Genomic DNA, 15,000 nt, shown 5'->3' with positions numbered 1-15,000 from the left:
ATGAAAAGACGCTCCAGCTGTGACCATCCTGTCTTTTATTCAGACACAGTGTACCTAGGACTACATTATCACATGTGTTCTTCCTTCCTTGTTGGTGTTGTTTAGCCCCAGGTCAGTCCTCATCCAGTAAACCTACAATGAAAAGCCACTCCAGCTGTGACCATCCTGTCTTTTATTCAGACACAGTGTACCTAGGACTACATTATCACATGTGTTCTTCCTTCCTTCCTTGTTGGTGTTGTTTAGCCCCAGGTCAGTCCTGATCCAGTAAACCTACAATGAAAAGCCACTCCAGCTGTGACCATCCTGTCTTTTATTCAGACACAGTGTACCTAGGACTACATTATCACATGTGTTCTTCCTTCCTTGTTGGTGTTGTTTAGCCCCAGGTCAGTCCTGATCCAGTAAACCTACAATGAAAAGACGCTCCAGCTGTGACCATACTGTCTTTTATTCAGACACAGTGTACCTAGGACTACATTATCACATGTGTCCTTCCTTCCTTCCTTGTTGGTGTTGTTTAGCCCCAGGTCAGTCCTGATCCAGTAAACCTACAATGAAAAGCCACTCCAGCTGTGACCATCCTGTCTTTTATTCAGACACAGTGTACCTAGGACTACATTATCACATGTGTCCTTCCTTCCTTCCTTGTTGGTGTTGTTTAGCCCCAGGTCAGTCCTGATCCAGTAAACCTACAATGAAAAGACTCTCCAGCTGTGACCATCCTGTCTTTTATTCAGACACAGTGTACCTAGGACTACATTATCACATGTGTCCTTCCTTCCTTGTTGGTGTTGTTTAGCCCCAGGTCAGTCCTGATCCAGTAAACCTACAATGAAAAGACGCTCCAGCTGTGACCATCCTGTCTTTTATTCAGACACAGTGTACCTAGGACTACATTATCACATGTGTCCTTCCTTCCTTCCTTGTTGGTGTTGTTTAGCCCCAGGTCAGTCCTGATCCAGTAAACCTACAATGAAAAGACGCTCCAGCTGTGACCATCCTGTCTTTTATTCAGACACAGTGTACCTAGGACTACATTATCACATGTGTCCTTCCTTCCTTCCTTGTTGGTGTTGTTTAGCCCCAGGTCAGTCCTGATCCAGTAAACCTACAATGAAAAGACGCTCCAGCTGTGACCATCCTGTCTTTTATTCAGACACAGTGTACCTAGGACTACATTATCACATGTGTCCTTCCTTGTTGGTGCTGTTTAGCCCCAGGTCAGTCCTGATCCAGTAAACCTACAATGAAAAGCCACTCCAGCTGTGACCATCCTGTCTTTTATTCAGACACAGTGTACCTAGGACTACATTATCACATGTGTCCTTCCTTCCTTCCTTGTTGGTGTTGTTTAGCCCCAGGTCAGTCCTGATCCAGTAAACCTACAATGAAAAGACGCTCCAGCTGTGACCATCCTGTCTTTTATTCAGACACAGTGTACCTAGGACTACATTATCACATGTGTCCTTCCTTCCTTGTTGGTGTTGTTTAGCCCCAGGTCAGTCCTGATCCAGTAAACCTACAATGAAAAGACGCTCCAGCTGTGACCATCCTGTCTTTTATTCAGACACAGTGTACCTAGGACTACATTATCACATGTGTCCTTCCTTCCTTGTTGGTGTTGTTTAGCCCCAGGTCAGTCCTGATCCAGTAAACCTACAATGAAAAGCCACTCCAGCTGTGACCATCCTGTCTTTTATTCAGACACAGTGTACCTAGGACTACATTATCACATGTGTCCTTCCTTCCTTCCTTGTTGGTGTTGTTTAGCCCCAGGTCAGTCCTGATCCAGTAAACCTACAATGAAAAGACGCTCCAGCTGTGACCATCCTGTCTTTTATTCAGACACAGTGTACCTAGGACTACATTATCACATGTGTCCTTCCTTCCTTGTTGGTGTTGTTTAGCCCCAGGTCAGTCCTGATCCAGTAAACCTACAATGAAAAGACGCTCCAGCTGTGACCATCCTGTCTTTTATTCAGACACAGTGTACCTAGGACTACATTATCACATGTGTCCTTCCTTCCTTGTTGGTGTTGTTTAGCCCCAGGTCAGTCCTGATCCAGTAAACCTACAATGAAAAGCCACTCCAGCTGTGACCATCCTGTTTTTTATTCAGACACAGTGTACCTAGGACTACATTATCACATGTGTTCTTCCTTCCTTGTTGGTGTTGTTTAGCCCCAGGTCAGTTCTGGTCCAGTAAACCTACAATGAAAAGCCACTCCAGCTGTGACCATCCTGTCTTTTATTCAGACACAGTGTACCTAGGACTACATTATCACATGTGTCCTTCCTTCCTTCCTTGTTGGTGTTGTTTAGCCCCAGGTCAGTCCTGATCCAGTAAACCTACAATGAAAAGACGCTCCAGCTGTGACCATCCTGTCTTTTATTCAGACACAGTGTACCTAGGACTACATTATCACATGTGTTCTTCCTTCCTTGTTGGTGTTGTTTAGCCCCAGGTCAGTCCTGATCCAGTAAACCTACAATGAAAAGACTCTCCAGCTGTGACCATCCTGTCTTTTATTCAGACACAGTGTACCTAGGACTACATTATCACATGTGTCCTTCCTTCCTTCCTTGTTGGTGTTGTTTAGCCCCAGGTCAGTCCTGATCCAGTAAACCTACAATGAAAAGACGCTCCAGCTGTGACCATCCTGTCTTTTATTCAGACACAGTGTACCTAGGACTACATTATCACATGTGTTCTTCCTTCCTTCCTTGTTGGTGTTGTTTAGCCCCAGGTCAGTCCTGATCCAGTAAACCTACAATGAAAAGACGCTCCAGCTGTGACCATCCTGTCTTTTATTCAGACACAGTGTACCTAGGACTACATTATCACATGTGTTCTTCCTTCCTTCCTTGTTGGTGTTGTTTAGCCCCAGGTCAGTCCTGATCCAGTAAACCTACAATGAAAAGACTCTCCAGCTGTGACCATCCTGTCTTTTATTCAGACACAGTGTACCTAGGACTACATTATCACATGTGTCCTTCCTTCCTTCCTTGTTGGTGTTGTTTAGCCCCAGGTCAGTCCTGATCCAGTAAACCTACAATGAAAAGACGCTCCAGCTGTGACCATCCTGTCTTTTATTCAGACACAGTATACCTAGGACTACATTATCACATGTGTCCTTCCTTCCTTCCTTGTTGGTGTTGTTTAGCCCCAGGTCAGTCCTGATCCAGTAAACCTACAATGAAAAGCCACTCCAGCTGTGACCATCCTGTCTTTTATTCAGACACAGTGTACCTAGGACTACATTATCACATGTGTCCTTCCTTCCTTCCTTGTTGGTGTTGTTTAGCCCCAGGTCAGTCCTGATCCAGTAAACCTACAATGAAAAGCCACTCCAGCTGTGACCATCCTGTCTTTTATTCAGACACAGTGTACCTAGGACTACATTATCACATGTGTTCTTCCTTCCTTGTTGGTGTTGTTTAGCCCCAGGTCAGTCCTGATCCAGTAAACCTACAATGAAAAGACGCTCCAGCTGTGACCATCCTGTCTTTTATTCAGACACAGTGTACCTAGGACTACATTATCACATGTGTCCTTCCTTCCTTCCTTGTTGGTGTTGTTTAGCCCCAGGTCAGTCCTGATCCAGTAAACCTACAATGAAAAGACGCTCCAGCTGTGACCATCCTGTCTTTTATTCAGACACAGTGTACCTAGGACTACATTATCACATGTGTTCTTCCTTCCTTGTTGGTGTTGTTTAGCCCCAGGTCAGTCCTGATCCAGTAAACCTACAATGAAAAGACTCTCCAGCTGTGACCATCCTGTCTTTTATTCAGACACAGTGTACCTAGGACTACATTATCACATGTGTCCTTCCTTCCTTGTTGGTGTTGTTTAGCCCCAGGTCAGTCCTGATCCAGTAAACCTACAATGAAAAGCCACTCCAGCTGTGACCATCCTGTTTTTTATTCAGACACAGTGTACCTAGGACTACATTATCACATGTGTTCTTCCTTCCTTGTTGGTGTTGTTTAGCCCCAGGTCAGTTCTGGTCCAGTAAACCTACAATGAAAAGCCACTCCAGCTGTGACCATCCTGTCTTTTATTCAGACACAGTGTACCTAGGACTACATTATTACATGTGTTCTTCCTTCCTTGTTGGTGTTGTTTAGCCCCAGGTCAGTCCTGATCCAGAAGACTTATGATCAAAAATGATTCACACGTGATCATCCTGCCTTTTATTCAGTCAATGTCTATCTAGGACTACATCACCTCATGTGTCCTGCCTTCCTTTTGTTTAACCCCAGGTCATTCCTGATCCAGCAGACTTATGATCAAAGCTGTTCCAGCGGTGACCATCCTGTCTTTTATTCAGACACAGTGTACCGAGGACTACATCATTTACTGTGTCCTTCCTTATTGCTATTGTTGTTTAACCCCAGGTCAGCCCTGATCAGGCAGACCTGCGATCAAAGATGTTCCAGATGTGATCACTCTGTCATTTATTTAGTCATAGTGTATCTAGGACTACATTATTCAGTGTGCCTTCCTTGTTGTTGTTGTTGTTGTTTTAGCCCCAGGTCAGTCCTGATCCGGCAGACCTATGATCAAAACCATACCAGTTTTGACCATCCTGTCTTTTATTCAGACATAGTGTATCTGGGACTACATTATATAATGTGTCCTCTGTTGTTGTTCTTGTTGTTCAGCTCTAGGCCAGTCCTGGGTCATCAGATTTGTTGCCAAAGACACTCCAACTGTGCCTGTCCCAACAACTAGTACACCAGCCACCCAACCAGCCAACAAACTGACAAGTTGCTCAACCAAAGTCAACATTCTTATGGTGTTGTGAATAACAACTAGGGAATTTGTTGCCAAAACTTACTCAACATTCCAATTAACACAAACACACATTGGTGTATGTGTGTGTGTGTGTGTGTGTGTGTGTGTATGTGTATATAAACAAATTTGTTTATGCTTTTATTCATATATATACATGTATACATATATGGAAGTGTATACACACAAATACACGTATCAATGATACATAATATATATGTAGATATATATGTACACATTTATGTATATGTTTGTTTGTATATTATATATATATATATATATATATATGATAATAATAATATTAGGGATAAAATTCAAAATTACAGGTATAAACTCAATATATATATATACATACACACACATATATATATATATATACAAATATATACACAGGGGGTTCTATATAAAGAAGCATTATAGTAAATTAAGGGTTCACAGTAATTTTTCAGGGGCCATGAAGAAACTGTGCTTCAGACCAGTAAAGTTTATGCATGATAGATTCGTTACACGTCTTACAATACACAAAATAATACATTTATTTCTTTATTGCTCACAAGGGGCTAAACATAGAGGGGACAAACAAGGACAAATAAAGGGATTAAGTCGATTACATCGACTCCAGTGATTAACTGGTACTTATTTAATCGACCCCGAAAGGATGAAAGGCAAAGTCGACCTCAGTGGAGTTTGAACTCAGAACGTAGCGGCAGACGAAATACTTATTTCTTTATTGCCCACAAGGGGCTAAACATAGAGGGGACAGACAAGCGGATTATGTCGATTACATCGACCCCAGTGATTAACTGGTACATATTTAATCGACCCCGAAAGGATGAAAGTCGACCTCGGCGGAATTTGAACTCAATACGTAACGGCAGACGAAATACCGCTAGGCATTTCGCCCGGCGTGCCAGCTCTCCACCTTAAAATAATACATTAATGGTTTTTATACTACTCTTAATAATATTTGATTATGAAAACAAAATAGGATTTTTTTAAACATCAAATAGCTAGGAAGGGGCCCAGAAGAGGATAATAGGAACGAAAAGGGTCCCTAGGCAAAATTATGATGGAGAACTTCACAAGTCGCAAATATTCTCCAAAGAACTCATCCGTCTGATTCGTTCCTAATGCAAGGGAAGATACTCTACATTATTGTCTAAGAACTCCCTTTCATTTTCAAAAAAGAAGTCGTGACGAATTACGGATGATGAGAATGACCCCAGGTTCTTGGACAACATAAGGACCTATGGACAGTTTTTAAAGACAAGGACACTGGAACGGTATGACCATATGGCAAGAAGCGCTGGTCTAGCAACGACAATCCTGAAGGACACAGAGGGAGGTGAACGAAAGCAAAGGGAAAGATGCGCTTGTAAATATTAAAGTGAGGACAGGCCTCGATTTCTGCGATTTGCAGACGACCGAGAAAAGAGACGAAATCTCGTTGCAACGTCATTAACGAATGCTGTCAAACGTCCAAACTGTCAAAGGATGAAGAGAGAGGGAAGGGAGAGAGAAAGAGAGAGAATATCTTTAATTCAAATACGAGTTACCTCCCTCTACATAATAAACGCGTACGTGCACACAAACGTTCTCTTTCTCTCTCTCTCTCAATCGCACGCCCATTCTCTCCCTCTTTTACACGAGCATTCTCTTTCTCTCTCTGTTTAACAGTCTATTTATCTCTCTCTTTTAACACTGTTTCTCTCTGTCTTTCTCACTCTGTTTCTCTTTCTCTCCCTTCCTCCGTTTAACACTATTTCTTCCTCACACACTCTCTCTCTAGCTTCAACAATCTATTTCTCTCTCTATAACAACCTATTTCTTTCCCTCTTTCTCGCCCCTCTCTGTTTCACTCCCTCCCCACTCCAACATCATTCACAAAGTTTACCCTCCATGATTGCCTTATCCTTAAATTAATGCTAGTGGCATATTTGCAGCACTCAGAAATGCAAGAAACTGCAGCCAAATATACTCCCCTGTCTTTAAAATACAAAGAGTCATTAAATATTTGATAACTTTCTTTATTTTTAGCAATTAAACATACATATATATCATCATCATCGTTTAACGTCCGCCTTCCATGCTAGCATGGGTTGGACGATTTGACAGAGGACTGGGGAACCAGATGGCTACACCAGGCTCCAATCTGATTTGACAGAGTTTCTACAGTTGGATGCCCTTCTTAACGCCAACCACTCCGAGAGTGTAGTGGATGCTTTTAACCGTACAGCCAAATTCGTAGTTATAAAATATTTATAAATACATACACGTATTATAAAAGAAATAAATAAACAACAAAGAGACAACAAAATTAGGACAACAATTGTATTTGTTTAGCATTTGATGTGTGTACAATAGAACAGAAATGGTTTTGACGTTTCGAACTGAAGTCATTCATCAATAGAGAAGAAAAAAAAAGAAGACTAGAAGGTTAACAAACTTTAAAAAAAGGAAAGCAAAAGAACATTAGATATATATGCTCTCACACACACACACACTGAATCATATACACAACTGTAGAAAAACAGATACACACTGGCACGCATATATATTTAAACATAATTTTTCCGGAGTTAAAAAAAGAAAAAGGAAAAATATACACACTAACACACACACACACACACATATATATATATATACACATATATAAAGTTTCATATACATACAGAGTGAGGCACAACTGTATACACTAACAAAAACATCAACACAGACAGAATTTTCACATACATACAAATACTTACTCACACACACACACACACACACACATATGTATTTATATTTCTTTTATTGTTTTACTTGTTTCAGTCATTTGACTCTGGCCATGCTGGAGCACCACACACACACACACAAGAAAGAGAGAGATAGAGTAACATACTGATGGACACCTTACAAAGTAGCTTCACATCATAAGAGAGATTTACACACACATACATGCATGCACACACACACACACATCAGAGAGCGCGAGAGAGAAGATTATATAATTGTGAAGTCTGTATGGCCACTTCGTGGAAGGGCAAGACACACACTTATCATTCATTCCCCCCTCTGCGCCCCACCGACTCCCCCCCCTGCATTGAGAAGATAGCCATTAGAATGTGGACGTCAGATGAGGAGACAGCATTTTCTGGAGTTCAGCATTCATTTCCTTTGTTCTTCCTGCCAAGAGGGAAAGTGGATTTACCTGGAAAAAACAGAGAGAGACAAACAGACAGAATGACAGGGTGTTGTGGTTGACTTTGTGTGTGTGTGTGTGTGTGTGTGTGTGTTAAAAGTTGTGGCCCTGCGATTTAGTAACAATGTGGTAATGAGTACTTAGTTATTGTAGATATATTACTTGATGTTTATATATCTATATATCTATCTATCTATTTATATATATATATATACACACACACACACACACAAGATATATATAATTACATAAATATAATTATAATAAGGGCACTAATGAGTAGTACCACATGCTAGAAATAGGTGCGAAATGGCTCTAAGTACTACATTTACTACTTCAGTACGATTTTATTACATGATGGCTACTTGATAAAATCTTAGAAAGATTTTTATCCTTGATTATAAAGATATATATGTATACATACATATATATATATATATATATATATATATATATATATATGAAGACAGATGAGGAATGAGGAAGAAGAGATACATACTTGGAGGTTGTGTGATTCGAGATGTCAGCCAGACAAATGGCTCCTGGAGTGAGTGCCGACAGGTGACGGTCACCTCCCACAATTTCACTGGAAATAGATAGCAGTATTACTAATAAAAATAATGATTTCAAATTTTGCCACAAGGGCAGCAGACAAGGCTTCAAATTTCAGAGGAGGGACATAGTTGGTTACATCAACCCCAGCATTCAACTGGTATTTATTTCATCAACAGCAAAATCGACACTGGTGGAATGTAAATCCAGAATGTAAAGACGGACAAAATACAATTCCACAACCAGTCTCAGCCCATTCAAAAGTACCTTGGACCGTAGGGCGACCTGCTGTGCTTGAGGAGACTTATTGAGTCAACTACAGCAGCATCAAAACGAAAATCAAATGGAAATTGTAGTTGTGATATGTGTGCCAGTGGCACGTAAAAAGCACCATCCGAATGTGGCCGATGCCAGCGTCGCCTTGACTGGCTTCCGTGCTAGTGGCACGTAAAAATCACCAACCGATCGTGGCTATTGCCAGCCTTCTCTGCCCCTGTGCCGGTGGTACGTAAAAAGTACCCACTACACTCAAGGAGTGGTTGGTGTTAGGAAGGGCATCCAGCTGTAGAAACTCTGCCAAATCAGATTAGGGACTGGTGCAACCTCCTGGCTTTCCAAACCCCTGTTGAACCATCCAACCCATACCAGCATGGAAAACGGACGTTATATGATGATGATGATGATATTATCTGGCGTGCTAACGATTTTGCCAGCTCACTGCTTTTACCTTACAGGTAAATATACTCATGAGTGAGAGAAAGAGAGGGAGAGAGAGAGAGGGTGTGAGGAAGAGTAAGAGATGAGAAGAAATTCTGTGCTGCATGTGGCCACCCACCTTTCTCTTTATTGGCCCACAACTGTGCTGTATTGTAGTCAACCTGGCGGCAGTCTTGGAGCTCCTTTTTGTTCCCAATAGCAATGATAAAAACCTGTAGCAGAGAACGAGAGTGAATCGTGAGACTTGTCTAACAATTACATACAAGTATGCACACACACACACACACACACGAGGGGGTGCTGAAAAGCTCCTGGCCCTAAGGGTATCGTGAAATGCCTTGTTGGAGGCTTAACTTTCTGAGTTCTTTTAGAGAAACTGAAGGACCGCTGCAATAAGTCTGTGAATCTGAGAGGGGAATATTTTCAATAAAATCATAATTAACTGACCTTCCTGTAATTTCTTTTACTCAAAGCCAGGAGCTTCTCAGCACCCCATCGTGTGTATCATGAAAAACTTGACCTGGTCAGTCTAAACCTAAAACTGGTACAATATTTGGGCCAGGTATGGCCGGTTTGAAAGCTAAAAGGTTAATAATATTCATTTTCCACATGTATATGCAATGCAGATTTACTTCTTTCTTATCTCAATATTTGCTTAAATAATTATATTTAATCATGTTTTATCTTGTAGCTTTGAGATTTTGACGATCTGATTGTCTATTTTTAGAATGGCATTGTAGGATAGGCGTGAAAAGCCTGATCTGGTCAGTAGAATATAAAGGTTAATGTTCATTTTCCACACGTATATATATATATATATATATATATATATATACAGACTCACCTCTTTCTTATCTCGATGCTTGTCAATGTCTTTCTTCAGTTTGTCCAGCCGCTGGAATGACTCCCAGTTGGTCACGTCATAAGCCAACACAAAGCCCTGACAAAAGAGACAGGAACCACTACATACAGCACATGTTTATATACACTCAAAGGGTGTGTAAACACGTACATAAAATACATAAATAGGAAAATACAAACAATACATATATATATATCATCACCATCATCATCATCGTTTAACATCTGCTTTCCATGCTGGCATGGGCTGGACGATTTGACTGAGGACTGGCAAGCCAGGAGGCTACACCAGGTTCCAGTCTGATTTGGCAAGGTTTCTACAGTTGGATGCCCTTCCTAATGCCAACCATCCTGAGAGTGTAGTGGGTGCTTTTTACGTGCTCCCAACAAGGGTGCCAGTCAGGTGGCACTGGCATCAACCACGCTTGAATGGTGCTTTGTACGTGCCACCAGCAAGGGTGCCAATCAGGCAGCACTGGCATCGGCTTTGATTATGGTTCAACAGGTCTTCACAAGCACGGCATAATGCTCAACAATTGAAGGGTGCTTTTAAATGGGTCAGTTATGCAACACTGGCATTGGCCACAGCTATGATCTCACTTGGACTGCCGGGTCTTCTCAAGCACAGCATATGTCCAAAGGTCTTGGTCACTTGTCATTGCCTCTGTGAGGCCCAATGTTCAAAGGTCATGCTTCACCACCTCATCCCATGTCTTCCTGGGTCTACCTCTTCCACAGGTTACCTCCACTGTTAGGGTGTGACACATTTTCATACAGTTGTCCTCATCCATTCGCAACACATGACCATACTGGCAACAACAACAACAAGAAGAGATAAAGACCAAATAAATACTTACATCAGGAAAGTTGAGATATTGTTTTGGGAGATCTGGTTTGCTTCCATCCTTCAAGAGAAACGGAAAACGGAACAATCACATCACATGTTTAACGAACATTTTTAGATATGTTTTCAGGGAACTACGATGAAAAAAATATGAAAAAGATACGGTATATAATTTTTTGGTGCAGGGGGTTCTTCGAGACATGCAATTTATTTTAAGGGTTATGCAAGGCGCAGGAGTGGCTGTGTGGTAAGTAGCTTACTTACCAACCACATGGTTCCGGGTTCAGTCCCACTGCGTGGCACCTTGGGCAAGTGTCTTCTACTATAGCCTCGGGCCGACCAAAGCCTTGTGAGTGGATTTGGTGGACAGAAACTGAAAGAAGCCCGTCGTATATATGTATATATATATATATATATATATATATATGTATGTGTGTTTGTGTGTCTGTGCTTGTCCCCCCACCATCGCTTGACAACCGATGCTGGTGTGTTTACGTCTCCGTAACTTAGCGGTTCGGCAAAAAGAGGCCGATAGAATAAGTACTAGGCTTACAAAGAATAAGTCCTGGGGTCGATTTTCTCGAGTAAGGCGGTGCTCCAGCATGGCCGCAGTCAAAAGACTGAAACAAGTGAAAGAGTAAAAGAGAGAGTAAGGGTAAAAAGGCTGAGAAACACTGGTATAAACTATACAAGTGTCCGAACATGTTTTAAGAGAAAAACTAGGCATAAGAAGCATCAGATGTTGTATGCAAAGAGAGAGGACTGCGCTGCATCCACATGCATCACATTGGTCATGTGATGTATGTAGATGAGGACAGCAGTGTGAAAAAGTGTTGATCTCTCACTGTGGGGGAAACCTGTGAAAGGGGTAGGCACGGGAAGATGTGGGATGAAGTGGTGAGAAAGGAACTTTGGATGTTGGGCCTTAACTGAGGAAATGACAAGGGACCGGGAGATGTGGCGATTTAAGAAGTCACATCAAAATAAGTGAATCATGGTCATTGCCAGTGACACACAAAAGGCACTTGTGCCAGTGACACATGAAAGGTAACTGTATTGGTGACATGTAAAGGGCACCTGTGCCGGTTTTACATAAAGGGCACTCGTGCCAGTGACATGTGAAGGGTATCTGTCCTGGTGACACGTACAAACTACCCAATACATTCTGTAAAGTGGTTGGCATTAGGAAGGACGTCCAGCTATAAAACTGATGCCAAAACTCATGACTAGAGCAGCTCTCTGGCTCACCAGCTCCAGTTACACCGACTAGCTCATGCCGGGATGGAAAACAGGTGATGATGATGATGGTGTGTGTGTGTGTGTACATGCTCACAGACAAATGTAAGGTAGAAAGTTCAAAGAACCAAACGCAACATACCAAACCAGCTGTGTCAAAAATGCGGACTTTTTCTTTGACTCCTCGATCAGTTTCGATGACGGCCGTGTAAATATCTTCAATTGTCGGCATCGTCGGCTGTGCAAGCAAAATCAAAATCATCATCATTATTATCATTATTATTATTATTATCATTATCATTACTATCAAGTAAAGCCGCAAACTGGCAGAATCATTAGCACACCGGGCGAAATGCTTAACGGGGTTGACTTAGCCTTTCATCCTTTCGGGGGTCGATGAAAATAAGTACCAATCAAGCACTGGGGTCAATATAATAAACTAACTCCTCCCACCAAAATTTCAGGCCTACTGCCCTTTAGTGGAAAGGAGATTATTATTATTAGGCAGCAAGCTCGCAGAACCATTAGAACACCGGACAAAATGCTTAGCAGTAGTTTGCCCGTTAGATAATGTAGTCCTAGATATACTACGTCTGAATATATGACAGGATAGTAACAGATGGAACATTGTTGATCATAGGTCTGCCTGGATCACGACTGGCCTGGGGCTAAACAACAACAATGAAGGACACATTAGATAATGTAGTCCTAGGTACACTGTGTCTGAATACATGACAGGATAGTAACAGATGGAACATCTTTAATCATTGGTCTGCTGAATCAGGATTGATCCATGGCTAAAGAACAACACATTAGATGATGTAGTCCTAGATACACTATGTCTGAATACATGACAGGATAGTCACAGTTGGAACATTGTTGATCATAGGTCTACTGGATCACGACTGGCCTGGGGCTAAACAACAACAATGAAGAAGGACACATTAGATGATGTAGTCCTAGATACACTGTGTCTGAGTACATGACAGGATAGTCACAGATGGAACATCTTTAATCATTGGTCTGCTGAATCAGGATTGATCCATGGCTAAAGAACAACACATTAGATGATGTAGTCCTAGATACACTATGTCTGAATACATGACAGGATAGTCACAGATGGAACATCTTTAATCATTGGTCTGCTGAATCAGGATTGATCCATGGCTAAAGAACAACACATTAGATGATGTAGTCCTAGATACACTATGTCTGATGGATCAGTACTGACCTGGAGCCAAACAACACAACCATAACACACGTGAACACACACACACACGTGAACACACGCACACATAAAATATTGTCAACTTACGGTTCCAACCACATGGTTGCCATACACCATGTGTTCGATCACAGCCGTTTTGCCGACGCTGCTCTGACCACAGACGAGTATCTTGCTGGTTTTCCCCATTCTTTATCATCAACAGCACAATCTATCCAATAGCAGTCCAATCGGTATTAGTTGTTCACCTATGAGAGTATACAAAGAAGGATATCACAGTCATTAAGAAGATATCACATACACACACATATAGGCGACGGAGTGCCAACAACATAAAACATCAGCTGTAATTAAACAGTAATTAAATTAGTTTTACTAACTACAGGTTTGTTTATTCATGTGAGAAATGCCTACAAAATCTTTAAATTAAGATATTTTATTGTTTATTAAATAGATTATAAAATTGTAATGAAGTCAGCTTGGATTCGTTTTGATCAATCATAGGCTAGACGAAATTCCTGAATATCTACATAAATTCTTACGTGTGTTTCCTTTCTCATCTCTAAAATATACCATAAAACTGTAATGAACTAAGTTTGGTTAATTTTAGATGTCGGTTATGTAAAATGCTGACTTATTAATAAATTTCAGTAAATATTTTAGCATGTTTCTCTAAGATGGTTCCTTCCGTCTGCTACCGGAGGTCATTGGTAACAAGTTTATATTCGACAAATTTGTCAAGAATTTAAAAATTTTTTATCAGCGTAATTGTAATCTACACCCTTGAAAGCGTATCTCTGCAAAAATCTCATTTAAAAACATGAATTTATCACACAGTTATGAGGCAATAAAGTCGATGATGCTGATCGTGAGACCCTAAACTGTAGTTATACATGTATGTAGACATTTAAACATGAATTACAATAAATAAGACGTGTTAGCAAATCCTTACATTACGTGTTGAACCATATTAAAAGATGTTCAACGTCGGGCTTCCAGGATCTTTCAATAAATAAAAGGATCTCACAGAGAGACACAAGGAATGGTGTTTAATAACGAAGTCCACCTTCTTCGTCGTCTTGCAATGTTTATTTCACAATCACGTAAACGGTTTTTGATTTCAAACACTGAAGATCGAATGAGAGTTAGCTCCTCTTATCTATGACGTCACACCATTCCGGTGATGTTTTTGTTGTTATTTTATTTATTTATTTATTTTTTCTGCCTCTTGAGTTTCATGCTTTGGGCAGCGGCCATGCTGGGGCACCGCTATGAAGGTTTTTAGTTGAACAAATCGACCCCAGTTGAATAGTATGTTATCCATACGGATGAGTGATGCTTCACCCAACCGTACGAATAACGTTGAATAAAGCCGCACTGTATTGTCCATCTTTAGATTTAAATGAGTTGTAATTAATCTAATAAAAGTCATCTAAATGCACAAAACTGCTACAGCAAAGGGCAATGAGACACTTGTCCAGCAGAAACATGTGTCGGATTGGATATTGATGGGGAAAAATATATATAATAGGGTTGTAGTTGGCTTGAAGTATTGTAATATTGAGAGAAAAAAAAAGTACAAA

The 15,000-nt window shown here is 41.0% G+C and overlaps 2 protein-coding genes across 4 annotated transcripts in view; one reads left to right on the top strand and one right to left on the bottom strand.

The window, feature by feature from the left end:
* LOC128251298 (uncharacterized) overlaps nt 1–15,000 on the top strand; it is a 142,409-nt gene that overhangs the window by 6,106 nt on the left and 121,303 nt on the right. The gene's annotated exons all lie outside the window — the stretch shown is intronic.
* On the bottom strand, nt 7,119–14,526 carry LOC106867646 (NF-kappa-B inhibitor-interacting Ras-like protein 1). Of its 3 annotated transcripts, XM_089345968.1 has the most exons (8): nt 14,370–14,526; nt 13,508–13,665; nt 12,335–12,430; nt 10,970–11,017; nt 10,096–10,191; nt 9,370–9,463; nt 8,482–8,568; nt 7,119–7,991 (listed from the first exon to the last, which is right to left on the bottom strand). In XM_089345968.1, exons 2-8 carry the CDS (start codon nt 13,604–13,606, stop codon nt 7,942–7,944), a joined length of 570 nt encoding a protein of 189 aa, XP_089202094.1. In that variant the 5' UTR covers nt 13,607–13,665; nt 14,370–14,526; the 3' UTR covers nt 7,119–7,941. The 3 variants fall into 3 exon arrangements, with proteins under 3 accessions (XP_089202094.1, XP_089202095.1, XP_089202093.1); XM_089345969.1 differs by lacking the exon at nt 10,096–10,191; XM_089345967.1 differs by lacking the exon at nt 7,119–7,991 and having other exon boundaries at nt 8,366–8,568.

This window comes from Octopus bimaculoides, chromosome 30, assembly GCF_046866305.1.
Source record: "Octopus bimaculoides isolate indiv1 chromosome 30, ASM4686630v1, whole genome shotgun sequence".
NCBI lineage: Eukaryota > Metazoa > Mollusca > Cephalopoda > Octopoda > Octopodidae > Octopus > Octopus bimaculoides.
The sequence above is the reverse complement of the archived record's forward strand: the minus strand, read 5'-3'. Positions and strand labels throughout refer to the sequence as shown.